The sequence below is a fragment of the Bos indicus x Bos taurus genome, chromosome 15 (genome assembly GCF_003369695.1).
Source record: "Bos indicus x Bos taurus breed Angus x Brahman F1 hybrid chromosome 15, Bos_hybrid_MaternalHap_v2.0, whole genome shotgun sequence".
Taxonomy (NCBI): domain Eukaryota; kingdom Metazoa; phylum Chordata; class Mammalia; order Artiodactyla; family Bovidae; genus Bos; species Bos indicus x Bos taurus.
In genome coordinates this window covers 4,200,885-4,215,376 of record NC_040090.1, presented here as the reverse complement: position 1 = coordinate 4,215,376, position 14,492 = coordinate 4,200,885, and the positions used below count along the sequence as shown (strand labels likewise).

The window sequence follows — 14,492 nt, the reverse complement described above, 5'->3', positions numbered from 1 at the left end:
TAAGTCAGATTAAAGTTGATGACAGCTTAATGTTCAAGAACTTTCAACAGAAACCAGAATGTTCCACAGCTCCCTTCTTTGTATAAACAATGAATCCGGGAGAGGAGAGCTATGCCTTTCCCATGTTTATCTGTTTCTACTCTCCATCCCATTCCCAGAATCCCTGTATGCTAACTATATGTTAGCATTAAATCTCCTTACAAAATATCAAAGCATAAAAATACCACTTATATAACGGCAACTTGAATTTGTCTTTTTTTATACTTCCTCATGCAGATATCTGGAAGAGATATGGCACAGATCAACTGCACTCAGGTAAAGGAGTTTATTCTCGTTGGCCTCACGGATCAAGAGGAGTTGAAGACGCCCCTCTTTGTCCTGTTCTTATCCATCTACCTCTTCACAGTAGCAGGCAACCTTGGTCTGATCCTAGTCATCATAACAGATTCAAGACTCCACACGCCAATGTACTTCTTTCTTAGCAACCTGGCCTTTGTTGATTTCTGTTATGCTTCTGTCGTTACACCCAAAATGCTTGGAAATTTCTTGTATAAGCAAAATGTTATCTCTTTCAACTCATGTGCTGCCCAGTTAGGCTGTTTCCTCACTTTCATGGTATCCGAGTGCTTGCTACTGACTTCCATGGCCTACGATCGATATGTGGGCATTTGTAACCCTCTCCTCTATATGGCCTCAATGTCCCGAGGAATCTGTATTCAGCTCGTAGCTGTCCCCTACAGCTATGGCTTTTTGATGGCGCTGTTTCACACCATCTTCACTTTTCGTCTCTCCTATTGCCACTCGAATACCATCAACCATTTCTACTGCGATGACATGCCTCTTCTCAGGCTCACCTGTTCAGATACACGTTCCAAACAGCTATGGATTTTGGCCTGTGCTGGTGTTACTCTCATCTCCTCTGTTCTGATTGTCTTTATCTCCTACATGTTTATTATTTCTACCATCCTGAGAATGCACTCAGCTGAGGGAAGACACAAAGCATTCTCCACATGTAGCTCCCATATACTTGCAGTCACCATATTCTACGGGACCCTCATCTTTATGTACTTACAGCCAAGTTCTCAGCATTCTCTTGACACAGATAAGATGGCCTCTGTCTTCTATACAGTGATCATTCCCATGTTGAACCCTTTAATCTACAGCCTCAGAAATAAGGATGTTAAAAATGCCCTGAAAAAAATCATCACCAATAAAAACCAGGCTTCTGTGTTCACATTTAAAATATGATTCGAATAAATAAATGTGGACATTCTCTCATGGTGCATTTTTTTTTTTTTAGTTGACTATGAAAAACTAGTCAAATGACTTGACCTTATTTGGTGTTCAATAAAGATTTCTTCAAACTAAAATAAATTCATTCCCTGAATTCTTTGTAATCAAACTTGACTTAGAATAATAATTTATATGTAGAAAGTATCATAGGAACTTACATGCCATTTCTCAAATTTTATATATGCATATATATATTTACACATAAAAGTACATATAAGTATATTTATATATTTATAAAAATCCATTTCATCTGGTATCAACATAACTAGACATAAGCCAAAGGTAGACAAAACTGAGTTCCCTTTAATACCCAGTTTAAAATTAAAAGAATGCTTTAATAATGTATCTTAGAGTGCTTTTGTAATATATTCCCAATTAAATGCTAAGAGACAGCTGTAAATCAGTGATTTCAAGCTGAATTGATTTTTCTCCCAGGGGCTATTTGGCAATGTCTGGAATATTATTGATTTTCACCATGATAAGGTGGTGTAAATGAGTAGCCTTGTTATGTAGACAATCAAGGGTGTGGGTGTGTTAGTTGCTCAGTCATGTCCGACTCTTTGTGACCCCATGGCCCATAACCTGCCAGGCTTCTCCGTCCATGGGATTCTCCAGGCAAGAATATTGGAGTGGATTGCCATCTCCTTCTCCAAGGCTGTAGATGCTGCTACATAAACTGTAGTGGACATGAAAAATTCATCACACATAAAACAATTATACAGTTCTAAATGCTAAGTTTCAATGCTGGGAAAGTCTTCCCTCAACAGCTGTTTTCTAAGAATTGTAGACTTCATCCTGGTCATACTGGTGAATGGTGTTACTAAGGCTTCCTATGTTCTTGGCCACTCAGTCGTGTCTGACTCCCTGTGGCCCCATGGACTGTAGCCCATCATGTTCCTCTGTCCATGGAATTTTCCAGGCAAGCATACTGGAGTGGGTTACCATTTCCTCCTTTTGTGTCTCCTGCCTTAGCAGGCAGATTCTTTACCACTAGCCACCTGAAAAGTCTCCTATAGACTTGCCGATTTTCCCTTTATTTTTTTTTCCATCAGTTCAGTTCAGTCGCTCAGTTGTGTCCGACTCTTTGTGACCCCATGAATTGCCGCACGCCAGGCCTCCCTGTCCATCACCAACTCCTGGAGTCCACTCAAACTCACGTCCATCGAGTCGGTGATGCCATCCAGCCATCTTATCCTCTGTCGTCCCCTTCTCCTTCTGCCCCCAATCCCTCCTAGCATCAGAGTCTTTTCCAATGAGTCAACTCTTCGCATGAGGTGGCTAAAGTACTGGAGTTTCAGCTTTAGCATCATTCCTTCCAAAGAAATCCCAGGGCTGATCTTCAGAATGGACTGGCTGGATATCCTTGCAGTCCAGGGGACTCTCAAGAGTCTTCTCCAACACCACAGTTCAAAAGCATCAATTCTTCGAGACTCAGCTTTCTTCACAGTTCAACTCTCACATCCATACATGAGTACTGGAAAAACCACAGCCTTGACTGGACGGAACTTTGTTGGCAAAGTAATGTCTCTGCTTTTGAATATGCCATCTAGGTTGGTCATAACCTTCCTTCCAAGGAGTAAGCATCTTTTAATTTCATGGCTGCGATCACCATCTGCAGTGATTTTGAAGCCCCCCAAAATAAAGCCCTACACTGTTTCCACAGAAAACTAGTCAATCTTTTTTCCATCAAGTACCATTAAATCCCCAGTTGAATTATGCTTTTCTGTTCACATATGTCACTTTCTATTTCATAAATCTTGAGGTGACTGTGTCACTTGTTCATGAATTTATAATTGCAAATTTACTGTGTTTTCCTGTTATTATTATTAAAAACCTATCTTTGTTTACTGTAGTCCTATTTTTCTATGACTTTAATATAAAATTTAAGCTCTTTTATAGTTACTATTTTCATGGAATCATTTTCTATCATTTTACTTTAAAAATATATATTTATTATTTTATTTTTGGCTGCACTGGGTCTTCTTTGCTGTCAACTGGTTTTCTCTAGCTTTGGTGAGTGGTACTACTCTCTAGCTATAGTATCTAGGCTTCTCACTATGGTGAGTTCTCTTGATACAGAGTTCTGGCTCTTGAGCACAGTCTCAGTAGCTGCAGTGCACAGACTTAGTTGCCTTGAGGCATATGGAATCTTCCCGGACCAGCGACTGAACCCATGTCCCCTGCATTGGCAGTGGCAAAAACTGAGTGAAAATTGTGTCTTTTTTAAACAGGCAGCTGTTGGATTTTGCCTTTTTAAAGTAACTAAATATATATGCCTTTTGATTGGTGTAATTAGTACCTTTCTACTTAATGACATCTGGAGGGCTTGTTAGAACACGTATTGGTGGATCAAACTTCCAGAGTTTAAGACCAGTAGGTCTGATTCTTTGAGGGATTCCCTGGTGGCTCAGACGGTAAAGTGTCTGCCCACAATGCGGGAGACCCAGGTTCGATCTCCGGGTTGGGAAGATCCCCTGGAGAAGGAAATGACAAATGACTCCAGTATTCTTGCCTAGAAAATCCCATGGATTGGGGAGCCTGGTGGGCTACAATGCATGGGGTCGCAAACAGTCGGACATGACTTACCAACTTCATGGAGGTTTCATGGAGGTCTGATTCAGAGCAAGAAAAAAAAAATTGCATTTTCAACAGGTACTTATAGTCTCCAAGTGTTGAATGAGGTTACTGAGAGGATGTTACCTTTGGTTGACTCTTGATCTGGACCTGGACAATCAGAGGGTCCTCACTATCAATCCCTGCCTCCATGCTTTTGGAGTGCACTTTTCTGCCTCTTGCTTCCATGGCAGGAGCCATTGTCAAGGAAGCAGCCTGGAGAGCCTAAGGTGTTGAAACCATCTGGATGGTAGGCATGCTGCTGCTTCTGCTAAGTCGCTTCAGTCATGTCCAACTCTGTGCGACTCCATAGACGGCAGCCCACCAGGCTCCCCCATCCCTGGGATACTCAAGGCAAGAACACTGGAGTGGGTTGCCATTTCCTTCTCCAATGCATGAAAGTGAAAAGTGAAAGTGAAGTCACTCAGTCGTTGTCCAACTCTTAGCGACCCCATGGACTGCAGCCTACCAGGCTCCTCGGCCCATGGGATTTCCCAGGCAAGAGTACTGGAGTGGGTTGCCATTGTCTTCTCCATGGTAGGCGTGAGTGAACCCATAAGTCTTTTAGGAGTCCAGGGGGCCTTTGCAGAGATTTATTCATTTTATAGCCACCCAAGCCAAGACTCATAGGTATATTCCCTTGTTGTTTAAAATTGCCACTGACCAATATGGGTTGATCCACTTCTTTCTCTTTTTTCTCCCTGCCCTTCATGTATGCTTGTCTAGTTTCAGATTTCACCTGGGAAACTCTGTTTGCAAACCAATATCAAGTTATCTTGATGTTGCTTGTCCAGGGCTCCACTTTTATAGCCATTGCCTCAAATGATCTCTTTATCATATCTATATTCAGCTTCTGGTGGCTTTTCTCAATTAAGAGTCAGTGCCTACATTTCTTTATTGGAGAACTGCATCAAGTTCCCTGAAGCTGTTATGTCTGTGGGCCAGGTAAGACAGAAGCAACTGGAAATTTACATCCCACAGGGACTAGCCCTTAGCAATGATTGATACGAGCACAGGAGTATACAGGGGGCCCTTGGACACTGCGAGTTTGAATTGCACAGGTCTACCTATGCTATCCTATGCTAAGTCGCTTCAGTCGTGTCCCACTCTGTGCGACCCCATAGACGGCAGCCCACCAGGCTCCCCCGTCCCTGGGATTCTCCAGGCAAGAACACTGGAGTGGGTTGCCATTTCCTTCTCCAGTGCATGAAAGCAAAAAGTGAAAGTGAAGTCGCTCAGTTGTGTCCAACTCCTAGCGACCCCATGGACTGCAGCCTACCAGGCTCCTCCGTCCATGGGATTTTCCAGGCAAGAGTACTGGAGTGGGGTGCCATTGCCTTCTCCAACAGGTCTACCTATTTCCATTAGTAAATATTATAGTACTACAAGGTCACTGATTGCTTGAATCCAATGATGGAGGGAGGAATTATTGATACAGTAGGCCAATGTTAAGTTATACACAGATTAATACATACATTTATGGGTTATGGGTTGTTCAGGGTCAGCTGTTTATATCCAAGCTCTTTTGCCCACTCATATCAACTTGAGCTACCTCTCTCCAGAACTCCTCCATGGAATCTAACCAAAATTCCTGTCATGGGGACTTTGATACTGTATCCTTGCTTGGCTTACTTTCTTAGCAGGTGCCACTTCCCACTCAATCCAATAGCTATTCATGGGAAAAATTCTTAACAAATCACATTTACACCAATCATTGATTCAGTATCTCATTTTGGGCGAACCCAAATTAAGATGGTATTATAATTTTTTGCAATATATTATTTGTGCAATTTTCCAGAAAGAAAAGTCCTCTTGATAGTCATATATATTGAAACATTCAAATTGTTTAACATTCATCAACTTTTATCAGCCTACTTAATAGGAAGTGCTTCTAACACCTCTTCTTATCACAAAAAGGTCTCAGAAGTTTAAAAACAAAACTTTAAAAAAGTAAAAGTCTGAAGAATTATTTAGGCTATGTTGTCAAATCTAGTTTGCTCTTAGCCATGAAATTCTGGGTCCTTTTTCTTTTGGGGCCTTCCCTGGTAGCTCAGATGGTAAAGGATTTGTTTGCAATACAGGAGACACAGGTTTGATCCCTGGGTCAGGAAGACCCCCTGGAGAAGGGAATGGCAACCCACTTTAGTATTCTTGTCTGGAGAATCCCATGGATAGAGGAGCTTGGCAGGCTATAGTCAATGGGGTCTCAAAGAGTCAGACATGACTGAGCACCTTCGTTTTCTTTCTTTTCTTCTGGAAAAAGAAAGCTAACTGAATGGATGTGAATATCAGGAGGCATGAATTTGACTCCTGATAGAACCACTAACTTTATTTCCTGTTTAAGATGTGAGCTTTCTCATTGGTAAATGATTGGGTTGTGTTAGATATATGATTTTATTTTTTGTAGAATTATTTTGGTTAGAGTTTTTTATGTTATTAATAATAGTATCAATGTGTGCACGGGTGCTAAGTCATGTCTGACTCTTTGCGACCCTGTGGACTGTAGCCCATGAGGTTCCTACATCCTTGGGATTCTCAGGCAAGAATACTAGAGTGGGTTGTGATCCCCTCCTCCAGGGGATCTTCCCCATCCAGAGACCAAACCTGCATCTCTACATCTCCTGCATTGGCAGGTGGGTTCTTTACCAGTAGCACCACCTGGGAAGCTTCAATAAATGATAATAACTAAAATTAGTCTGGTGGAGTGGGGTGGCATAACCAAAGCTCTGACCAATTTTTCCTCTTAACACATTTTCCAGCAATCTTCCTTCTGGCCACTCAGAAACAACTTGTGTCATTGCCACAAGACCAAGTTGCTTTCCCAGCACTATCTGAAAGTATGAGACTAAACATGATCTATGGTCCCATGCTGCCTGGTAGTGCTTTGAGTTCCAATCTTTTCATAAGCATCATAGGAATTCTATTTTGACAAGGGAAATCTCTCTCACCAGTGCTGTTTCTGACCTGTTCCTAAATCTCCCCCAATCCTCACAATATTAATGTCCAGTTGTTCTTCCAATTACAAACTTTCTTAAATGTAGTATCATTCATGAGGGTGTAAATTCTACCAGGACTTCTACCAGTCTGAAAATGGAAAAATCTAAATTTGAACAAGAAACTTTATTTATTTATTTATTTTTTCTGGTTTGTTGGTTTTTGGCCACATGGCTTGTGAGATTTTAGTTCCCTGAACAAGGATTGAACCCAGGTGCTCAGCAGTGAAAAGCCAGAGCCCTAACCACTGGATCACCAGGGAATATCCAAGAAAGCTTATCTCTTGAAAACTTTGAGATCTAGGTAACTAGCACTGCTTGGAAAACAGCTGTGGTTTTCAAACTGTTAAGTATAACTTTTCTTTAATAATGCTGTTAAGAAAAACATGAAATGGTGAAAATTGCTGTGTGGGTCTGATTTAAAATGTGTTATTGAAATGAGGTTAATTTTATTGATGTGTTTGGGGATTCAAGGTTTCAATGATCATTATTTGTCATAATTTTTGTCATAATCTATTCTACAAAGTTTCTAAATAACTGTAGTAATACATTTGCTTTATTTACAGAGGTTCAATTCCCAAGTTCTCACAGATTAGTCTCTTGTGACAACTCAGAAAGGAATGTGAGATAAATGAGTCCCAGTGGTACTTTCTCATGGAGATGGCATGAAATCTTTTTTCAGGTTCTCCCAGGCTTTCAAATGAAGATCTTGGGAGAGGAAAAAAATAAAAATAAAGCAAACTCACAAATCTCCCAAACTCTCTCTCTACAAGTGAAAATCCCATTGTTGAGGACTATTTTCCAGGGAACAGCTGCCAGGAACACTGTCTAAATTGCATGTTTATTTGTAAAGCTCCTGCCTCAGAAATATGCTTATCTCATTTGCAAGCTTATTTATCAAGTTTCTCTCCAGCAGTGAAAAACCTGGCCCCACTACTTAAAAGTCATTTAATTACTTGTTCAACACCAATATACATGTACAGCCTTTCAGAACTAACTTGGACCACCATGAGAAACAGATTTATAAACCAGAATGCAAAGTTTATATGCAGTTCCTTTTGTCTATAATTTTACAATGACTAATCAAAGAGCCATTTTCCAAAGTTACTCATGGCAAATCTCCCATCTTAAGTGTGATTATGTCACACATTCATAATACAGTTAAATACATTTGTATGCAATTTTTCCTGGCATTGTCTGACAATCTCAATAACTTATATATATATATATATATATATATATATATATATGCTATGCTATGCTAAGTCGCTTCAGTCGTGTCCAACTCTGTGCAACCCCATAGACAGCAGCCCACCAGGCTCCGTTGTATAATTTAGTCTTTGCAGTATGCAGTTTTATGAATTTATGATAATTGCAGAGAGTTAAATAACAACCCCCTAGGTAACATGCAGAACAGTTCCTTCACCTTAAAAATTCCCTTAATGTATCTCCTAGTCAAATACTCTCCCCTCCCCAAAACTTTGATCAACCGAACTGAACTCTTTCTCCTAAAAGTTTAAGAAATGGAAAGATAAACCTTTCCCTGGGAAGAGCCCTTGATGACATATGTGTATATATAACTAATGTTGAAATAGCTTTATAAAAACTCAATCCTAACAAGTTGTGGTTAATAACTCCTCTTTATTGTCACTTGAATTCAGCTAATGTATTTGCATGCAGGGATTTATACAGAAGATTACTACTTAGTTAATTTTCCAACATCCCTATACCAAGTAGAAGTCAAGCCATTTTACAGTTAAACATAAATGAGATCAGAACATTTTTCCAAATGCATTAACCATGTTTGTCATTTAAAATAAAATACAGAATAATTATGTAACTTACTAAGCATCAGTTCACTTTAGTTCAGTCGCTCAGTCGTGTCCGACTCTTTGCGACCCCATGAATCGCAGCACAGCAGGCCTCCTTGTCCATCACCAACTCCCGGAATTCACTCAGACTCACGTCCATCGAGTCGGTGATGCCATCCAGCCATTTCATCCTCTGTCATCCCCTTCTCCTCCTGCCCCCAATCCCTCCCAGCATCAGAGTCTTTTCCAATGAGTCAACTCTTCACATGAGGTGGCTAAAGTACTGGAGTTTCAGCTTTAGCATCATTCCTTCCAAAGAAATCCCAGGGCTGATCTCCTGCAGGACGGACTGGTTGGCTCTCCTTGCAGTCCAAGGGACTCTCAAGAGTCTTCTCCAACACCACAGTTCAAAAGCATCAATTCTTCAGCCCTCAGCTTTCTTCACAGTCCAACTCTCACATCCATACATGACCACTGGAAAAACCATAGCCTTGACTAGACAGACCTTTGTTGGCAAAATAATATCTCTGCTTTTCAATATGCTATCTAGGTTGGTCATAACTTTTCTTCCAAGGAGTAAGCGTCTTTTAATTCCATGGCTGCAGTCACAATATGCAGTGATTTTGGAGCCCCAAAAAATAGTCTGACACTGTTTCCACTGTTTCCCCATCTATTTGCCATGAAGTGATGGGATCGGATGCCATGATCTTCGTTTTCTGAATGTTGAGCTTTAAGCCAACTTTTTCACTCTCCTCTTTCACCTTCATCAAGAGGCTTTTTAGTTCCTCTTCACTTTCTGCCATAAGGGTAGTGTCATCTGCATATCTGAGGTTATTGATATTTCTCCCGGCAATCTTGATTCCAGTTTGTGCTTCTTCCAGCCCAGCGTTTCTCATGATGTACTCTGCACACTAAGCATAATTCATGTTAATTCATATAATCCTGATTGATGCTGACAAATCATGATCATGTCAAGCTGTGAAATGCAAGGATTTGCTACTTTTCCTGTTCACTGAACCACTATGTTAATGCATCGTGTACAAACTGCCCTGCAGCCATTATATTAAAGCCCATAGTTATCACTGAAAATTTATTTCATAGAAAACTACATGGTAAAATTTATATTCAAAATCACTATACAAAGAAGACAAATCCCTCCCTGTATCCTCACAAACCATATGCAGGATAATCTGGTTCAGTTCAGTTCAGTCGCTCAGTCATGTCTGACTCTTTGCGACCCCATGAATTGCAGCACGCCAGGCCTCCCTGTCCATCACCAACTCCCGGAGTTCACTCAGACTCATGTCCATCAAGTCAGTGATGCCATCCAGCCATCTCATCCTCTGTCGTCCCCTTCTCCTCCTGCACCCAATCCCTCCCAGCATCAGAGTCTTTTCCAATGAGTCAACTCTTCGCATGAGGTGGCCAAAGTTACCATCATTAATCCAGAATCCTTAGGGATGCAAACTTCTCCTTGCTTTGGGCCTCACAGTTTACATCAAATGTTTTACTGACCCTCTCATTTATGTCTTTTAGGTTCATTATGTGTAACTGAAGTTTTATTTTTCACCTCCTATCCGAAACCTCTGGAAGATATAATTAAAGTATCTGGTGAATTCTCAGTTAATTGCTGGATGCCCTAAATTATGGAGAAGGCCAGAAACAAAAACACCAATACAGTATACTAACACATATATATGGAATTTAGAAAGATGGTAACAATAACCCTGTATGCAAGACAGCAAAAGAGACACAGTTGTATAGAAGAGTCATTTGGTCTCTGTGGGTGAGGGCAAGCGTGGGATGATTTGGGAGAATGGCATTGAGACATGTATATTACCATATGTGAAACAAACTGCCAGTCCAGGTTCGATGCATGATACGGGATGCTCAGGGCTGGTGCACTGGGCTGACCCAGAGGGATGATATGAGGAGGGAGGTGGGAGAGGGGTTCAGGATGTGGAACACATGTACATCCGTGGCGGATTCATGTCAATGTATGGCAAAACCAATACAGTATTGTAAAGTAATTAGCCTCCAATTAAAATAAATAAATTTATACTAAAAAAATTTATGGAGAAGGCAACAGAAAATTGCTCTATATTGGAAAAATGAAGATAATTCCATAGTTCCTTTCTCCCTCATTACCCCCTCCCATAAACCCAACAAAAACTGTTTCAATGTAGAGAATTATTGTTTCCATAAACATGCTGTCTTTGTCCATTCAAGTTATCATAACAAAATACTATAAAAATACGTGGTTTTTAACAATATAAAGTTATTTTCTCATAATTTGGGGGGCCAGTAAGTCCAAGATCAAGCTCCTGATCAATTTGGTTTTTTGTAGAAACTCTCTTGCGGGATTGTATGTGGCTGCTCTCTAACTGTGCTCTCCTCACATGAGCTCTTCTGTGTGTGTATGTGTGTGTATCAGAGAGTGTGTGTTTACATGTTAAAGAGAGAGAGAACAAACTAGTGTCTCTCCTTGTAAGGCCACTGATTTATCATGAGGATCCCATTCTCATTATCGCTTCTAAGCCTACCTCCCTCCCTAAGGACCATCTGCAAATACCATCACATTGGGTTTGGGCCCTTGATCTATGAATTTGGGGAGGATACAATTCAGTTTACAGCCGACACATTGTTTCCAAGTAAATATTTGGCAAAACTAATACAATTATGTAAAGTTTAAAAATAAAATTTAAAAAATAATAATATAAATAAATAAATAAAATAAAAAGAACAAAAAAAACCCTAAAAAATTAAAAAAATAAAAACGTGACAATATCAACAAAATAAATAAATAAATAAATAAAACCATCTTCTATCTGTACACCCTTGTTGTAGACACAGAAGAGCTAAGAAAGCTCTCTGGGAGAGTGTTCTTTAGACTTGGTCACCAAGGAAATCAAGTAATGATGGAGAGAGACAACTAAAGAGAAAATGAACACTTCACGAACATTTCAAAGAATAGGACAATGATGTTCAGAAATAGATTCTTGGAGGAGTTACATATTCATTTATTTGAAAGAGATGTAGTTAGAAAGTTCACAAGGTAATTTTTATTTTTCTTCCAAGGATACATTTAAATCCTTCTGTTGAACAACAAGAACCACATAACAATTAAAGCAACAAATAAATAAGAGTAACTCAAAAACTAGAAAATCTTAGGGCAATGATATTAAACGCAGAACTGTACACCTGAAGTTCTTCAAAACAGAATAATAATGCTAATTGATCTTCAGCCTGCCTTGGGATCCCTTGGGGTGTGGGCTCTGAGCTTCCTGATTATTTTCCTTGCCTCCTATTCTAAGTGAGAAAGAGCCCTGGGATACGTCAGGGACAAAACCTTGCAGTGTGCTGCTACCCAGACCTGTTTGGAGAAGAAATAGGAACACGGTCTGCCAGGTATAGTTTAGAAGAGTATATTTAAAAATTGAGATACAAATGACAGTTTTCAAATGAATTAGAATAGAATAAATTTTAGAATAAAATATTTTGGATGGCATTTTAGAAACAAGGGAAAGAATATCTCCTCTAATCTTATTTCAGTTATGCAGACATGTAGTATTATATAAAATGCATTTTTAGTAGTTTGGGATGAAAAAAATATTTGAAATCTCTGAGATAGAATCTATTCAAATATTTAGACAAATTAGGCACTTAACTGATTAGACTGTAAACTATGTCAAGACTCTCCTTTCCATTTTAACAAATCTAGTCATTTTACCCAGAATGAGAGATAAGCACATTAAATTAAATCATCATTGTGACCCTTAACATATTTGATACAAATAAAAATATGAATTATGAACAGGGGCATAAACTGAAATAGTGTGACAAGCATGTAGAAGGGGCTATATTAAGAAATGAATAAAGAATTCATGACTCCCACCCATGGAGTAGATAACCTATCAAAAGAAGAAATACAGAAATAGATGGAAATAATAAATTATATGTAAATAAATTATGTATAAAATGTTTCCAGAACATAAAAATGAAAACTGGTAAGTAACAGAGGAACTGGAATTTAAAGAAGTCTCTTCTCGGGAAAGGTTGAGTTTTGATAGGCTTTGAAGAATAAATAAGATTTTTTCTTCCAACTCTAATTATCATTCACCTGGTAGAGATAAGTATATAAAACACATAGGAAGTAGGGAAAAATGGAAAGTCATACTGTAATTGAGGATTGCAAAATAATTCTGTGTGTTGACTGCAGCATGAGATGTGAGTATATGAATTCTGAATATAAAATATCATGAGTTAGATCATAAAAGATCATATATAATATACTTTCAAATATATTATCAAATATATGCATGTGCTACCTTTAAGATAAGATAAAATGGCATACTGAAGCATGTCTAGTTGCTAAACAATGAACTCTTAGCTGCTGTCTTGGAATAAGTAAACCAAATTTCCAATAAAATACTTGCTTAATAATTTCAAAGTAGAATTCATTTATTCATGGGACGACTAACTAGGCTTTTAAACACTCTGATGACTTGCTTTATGTATTGATCAATACCATCAAAAATTATCTTATTCCCATAGAAAGTTGTAGAAACATTCACACATGCCCACTTAAAAATTATTTTTGATTTTGATAAAATAGGCACCTTTAAATTAGGAAAATGAGGAACAAACTGAATTTTTGACATGCTAAAATTAATGTATTTTGAGGGTGACAGAGCATTCAAATAAAGATCTCCCAATTTCATTCAAGGTTCTTTCTGCTGTGCCTTGCTTGGCATAAACCTCAATGAAATGGCATTCATCAACATTTATCTATTAAAAAATCAATGGCTCATTACTGAGACTCCATTGTATTTTTTTCTCATAGATATAATAGAATAAGTGAAATAAAATAGAAATTTTACATTGACTTTAAAATTTTTATTGGAGCATATTTTTTTATTGATTTATAATAAAAATATTGCAATTCCTGCTGAACAGCAAAGTGGCTCACTTATACATATACATCTATCCAGTCTTTTGTAGATACTTTTCCATTTCGGAGTATTGGGTAGACTACCCTGCATTAAAAGGTAGATGCTTGTTAGTTATCTAATAGTGAGTGGTCTCCTGCATCAGAAGAACACTAGTTTGAAAGCCCTGTGCTACAGACAGGCTGTCTAAGCTTACTTCAGGTGCTTTACCTCTCAGTGTTTCTTCCCTGTCTATAACATGGGAATATAAGAAGCAAAGTAGGACTTCTCTCATGGTCCAGTGGTTAAGAATCCACCTGCCAATGCAGGGGACATGGGTTTGATACCTGGTTCAGGAAGATCCCACATGCCATGGGACCAGTAAGCCCATGTAACACAACCACTGAGCCTGTGTTCTGCAACAAGGAAAGGCAGCAAAATGAGAAGCCTGGGCACCACACAGAGGAGTAGCCCTGGTCGCTGCAAGCCGAGAATGCCTGAGTGCACTGAGGAAGACCAGGGCAGTCACAAAAAAATTATATTATATTTTTTATAATATGTTTTTATATTATAATTTATTTTTATAATATATATATATTTTTTTTATTTAACTGCCCTGGTCTTCCTCAGTGCACTCATAAAATAACAAACAACCCATGAGGTAGCTATAGTCCTTAATAAAGTTGCCCATTTTCAGCATTTGCATTATTAACACATTTGTGAAGATTATGTAGCAATCAATGGTGGCCTCCCTGCAATAAGTACTGAGAATAGAATAGATGGATAGAGCATGCTGTTCATTGCTCTGTCAGGACTGCAACAATGTGGGGTTTGTATCACATATACAAGTCTGT

The 14,492-nt window shown here is 38.9% G+C and overlaps 1 protein-coding gene across 1 annotated transcript; it reads left to right on the top strand.

The window, feature by feature from the left end:
- Window positions 1–270: 270 nt before the first annotated feature.
- Window positions 271–5,311, top strand: LOC113906022 (olfactory receptor 8U1-like). The gene is made up of 2 exons (XM_027564045.1): window positions 271–1,213; window positions 5,259–5,311. Exons 1-2 carry the CDS (start codon window positions 271–273, stop codon window positions 5,309–5,311), a joined length of 996 nt encoding a protein of 331 aa, XP_027419846.1.
- The last annotated feature ends 9,181 nt before the right edge of the window (window positions 5,312–14,492 follow it).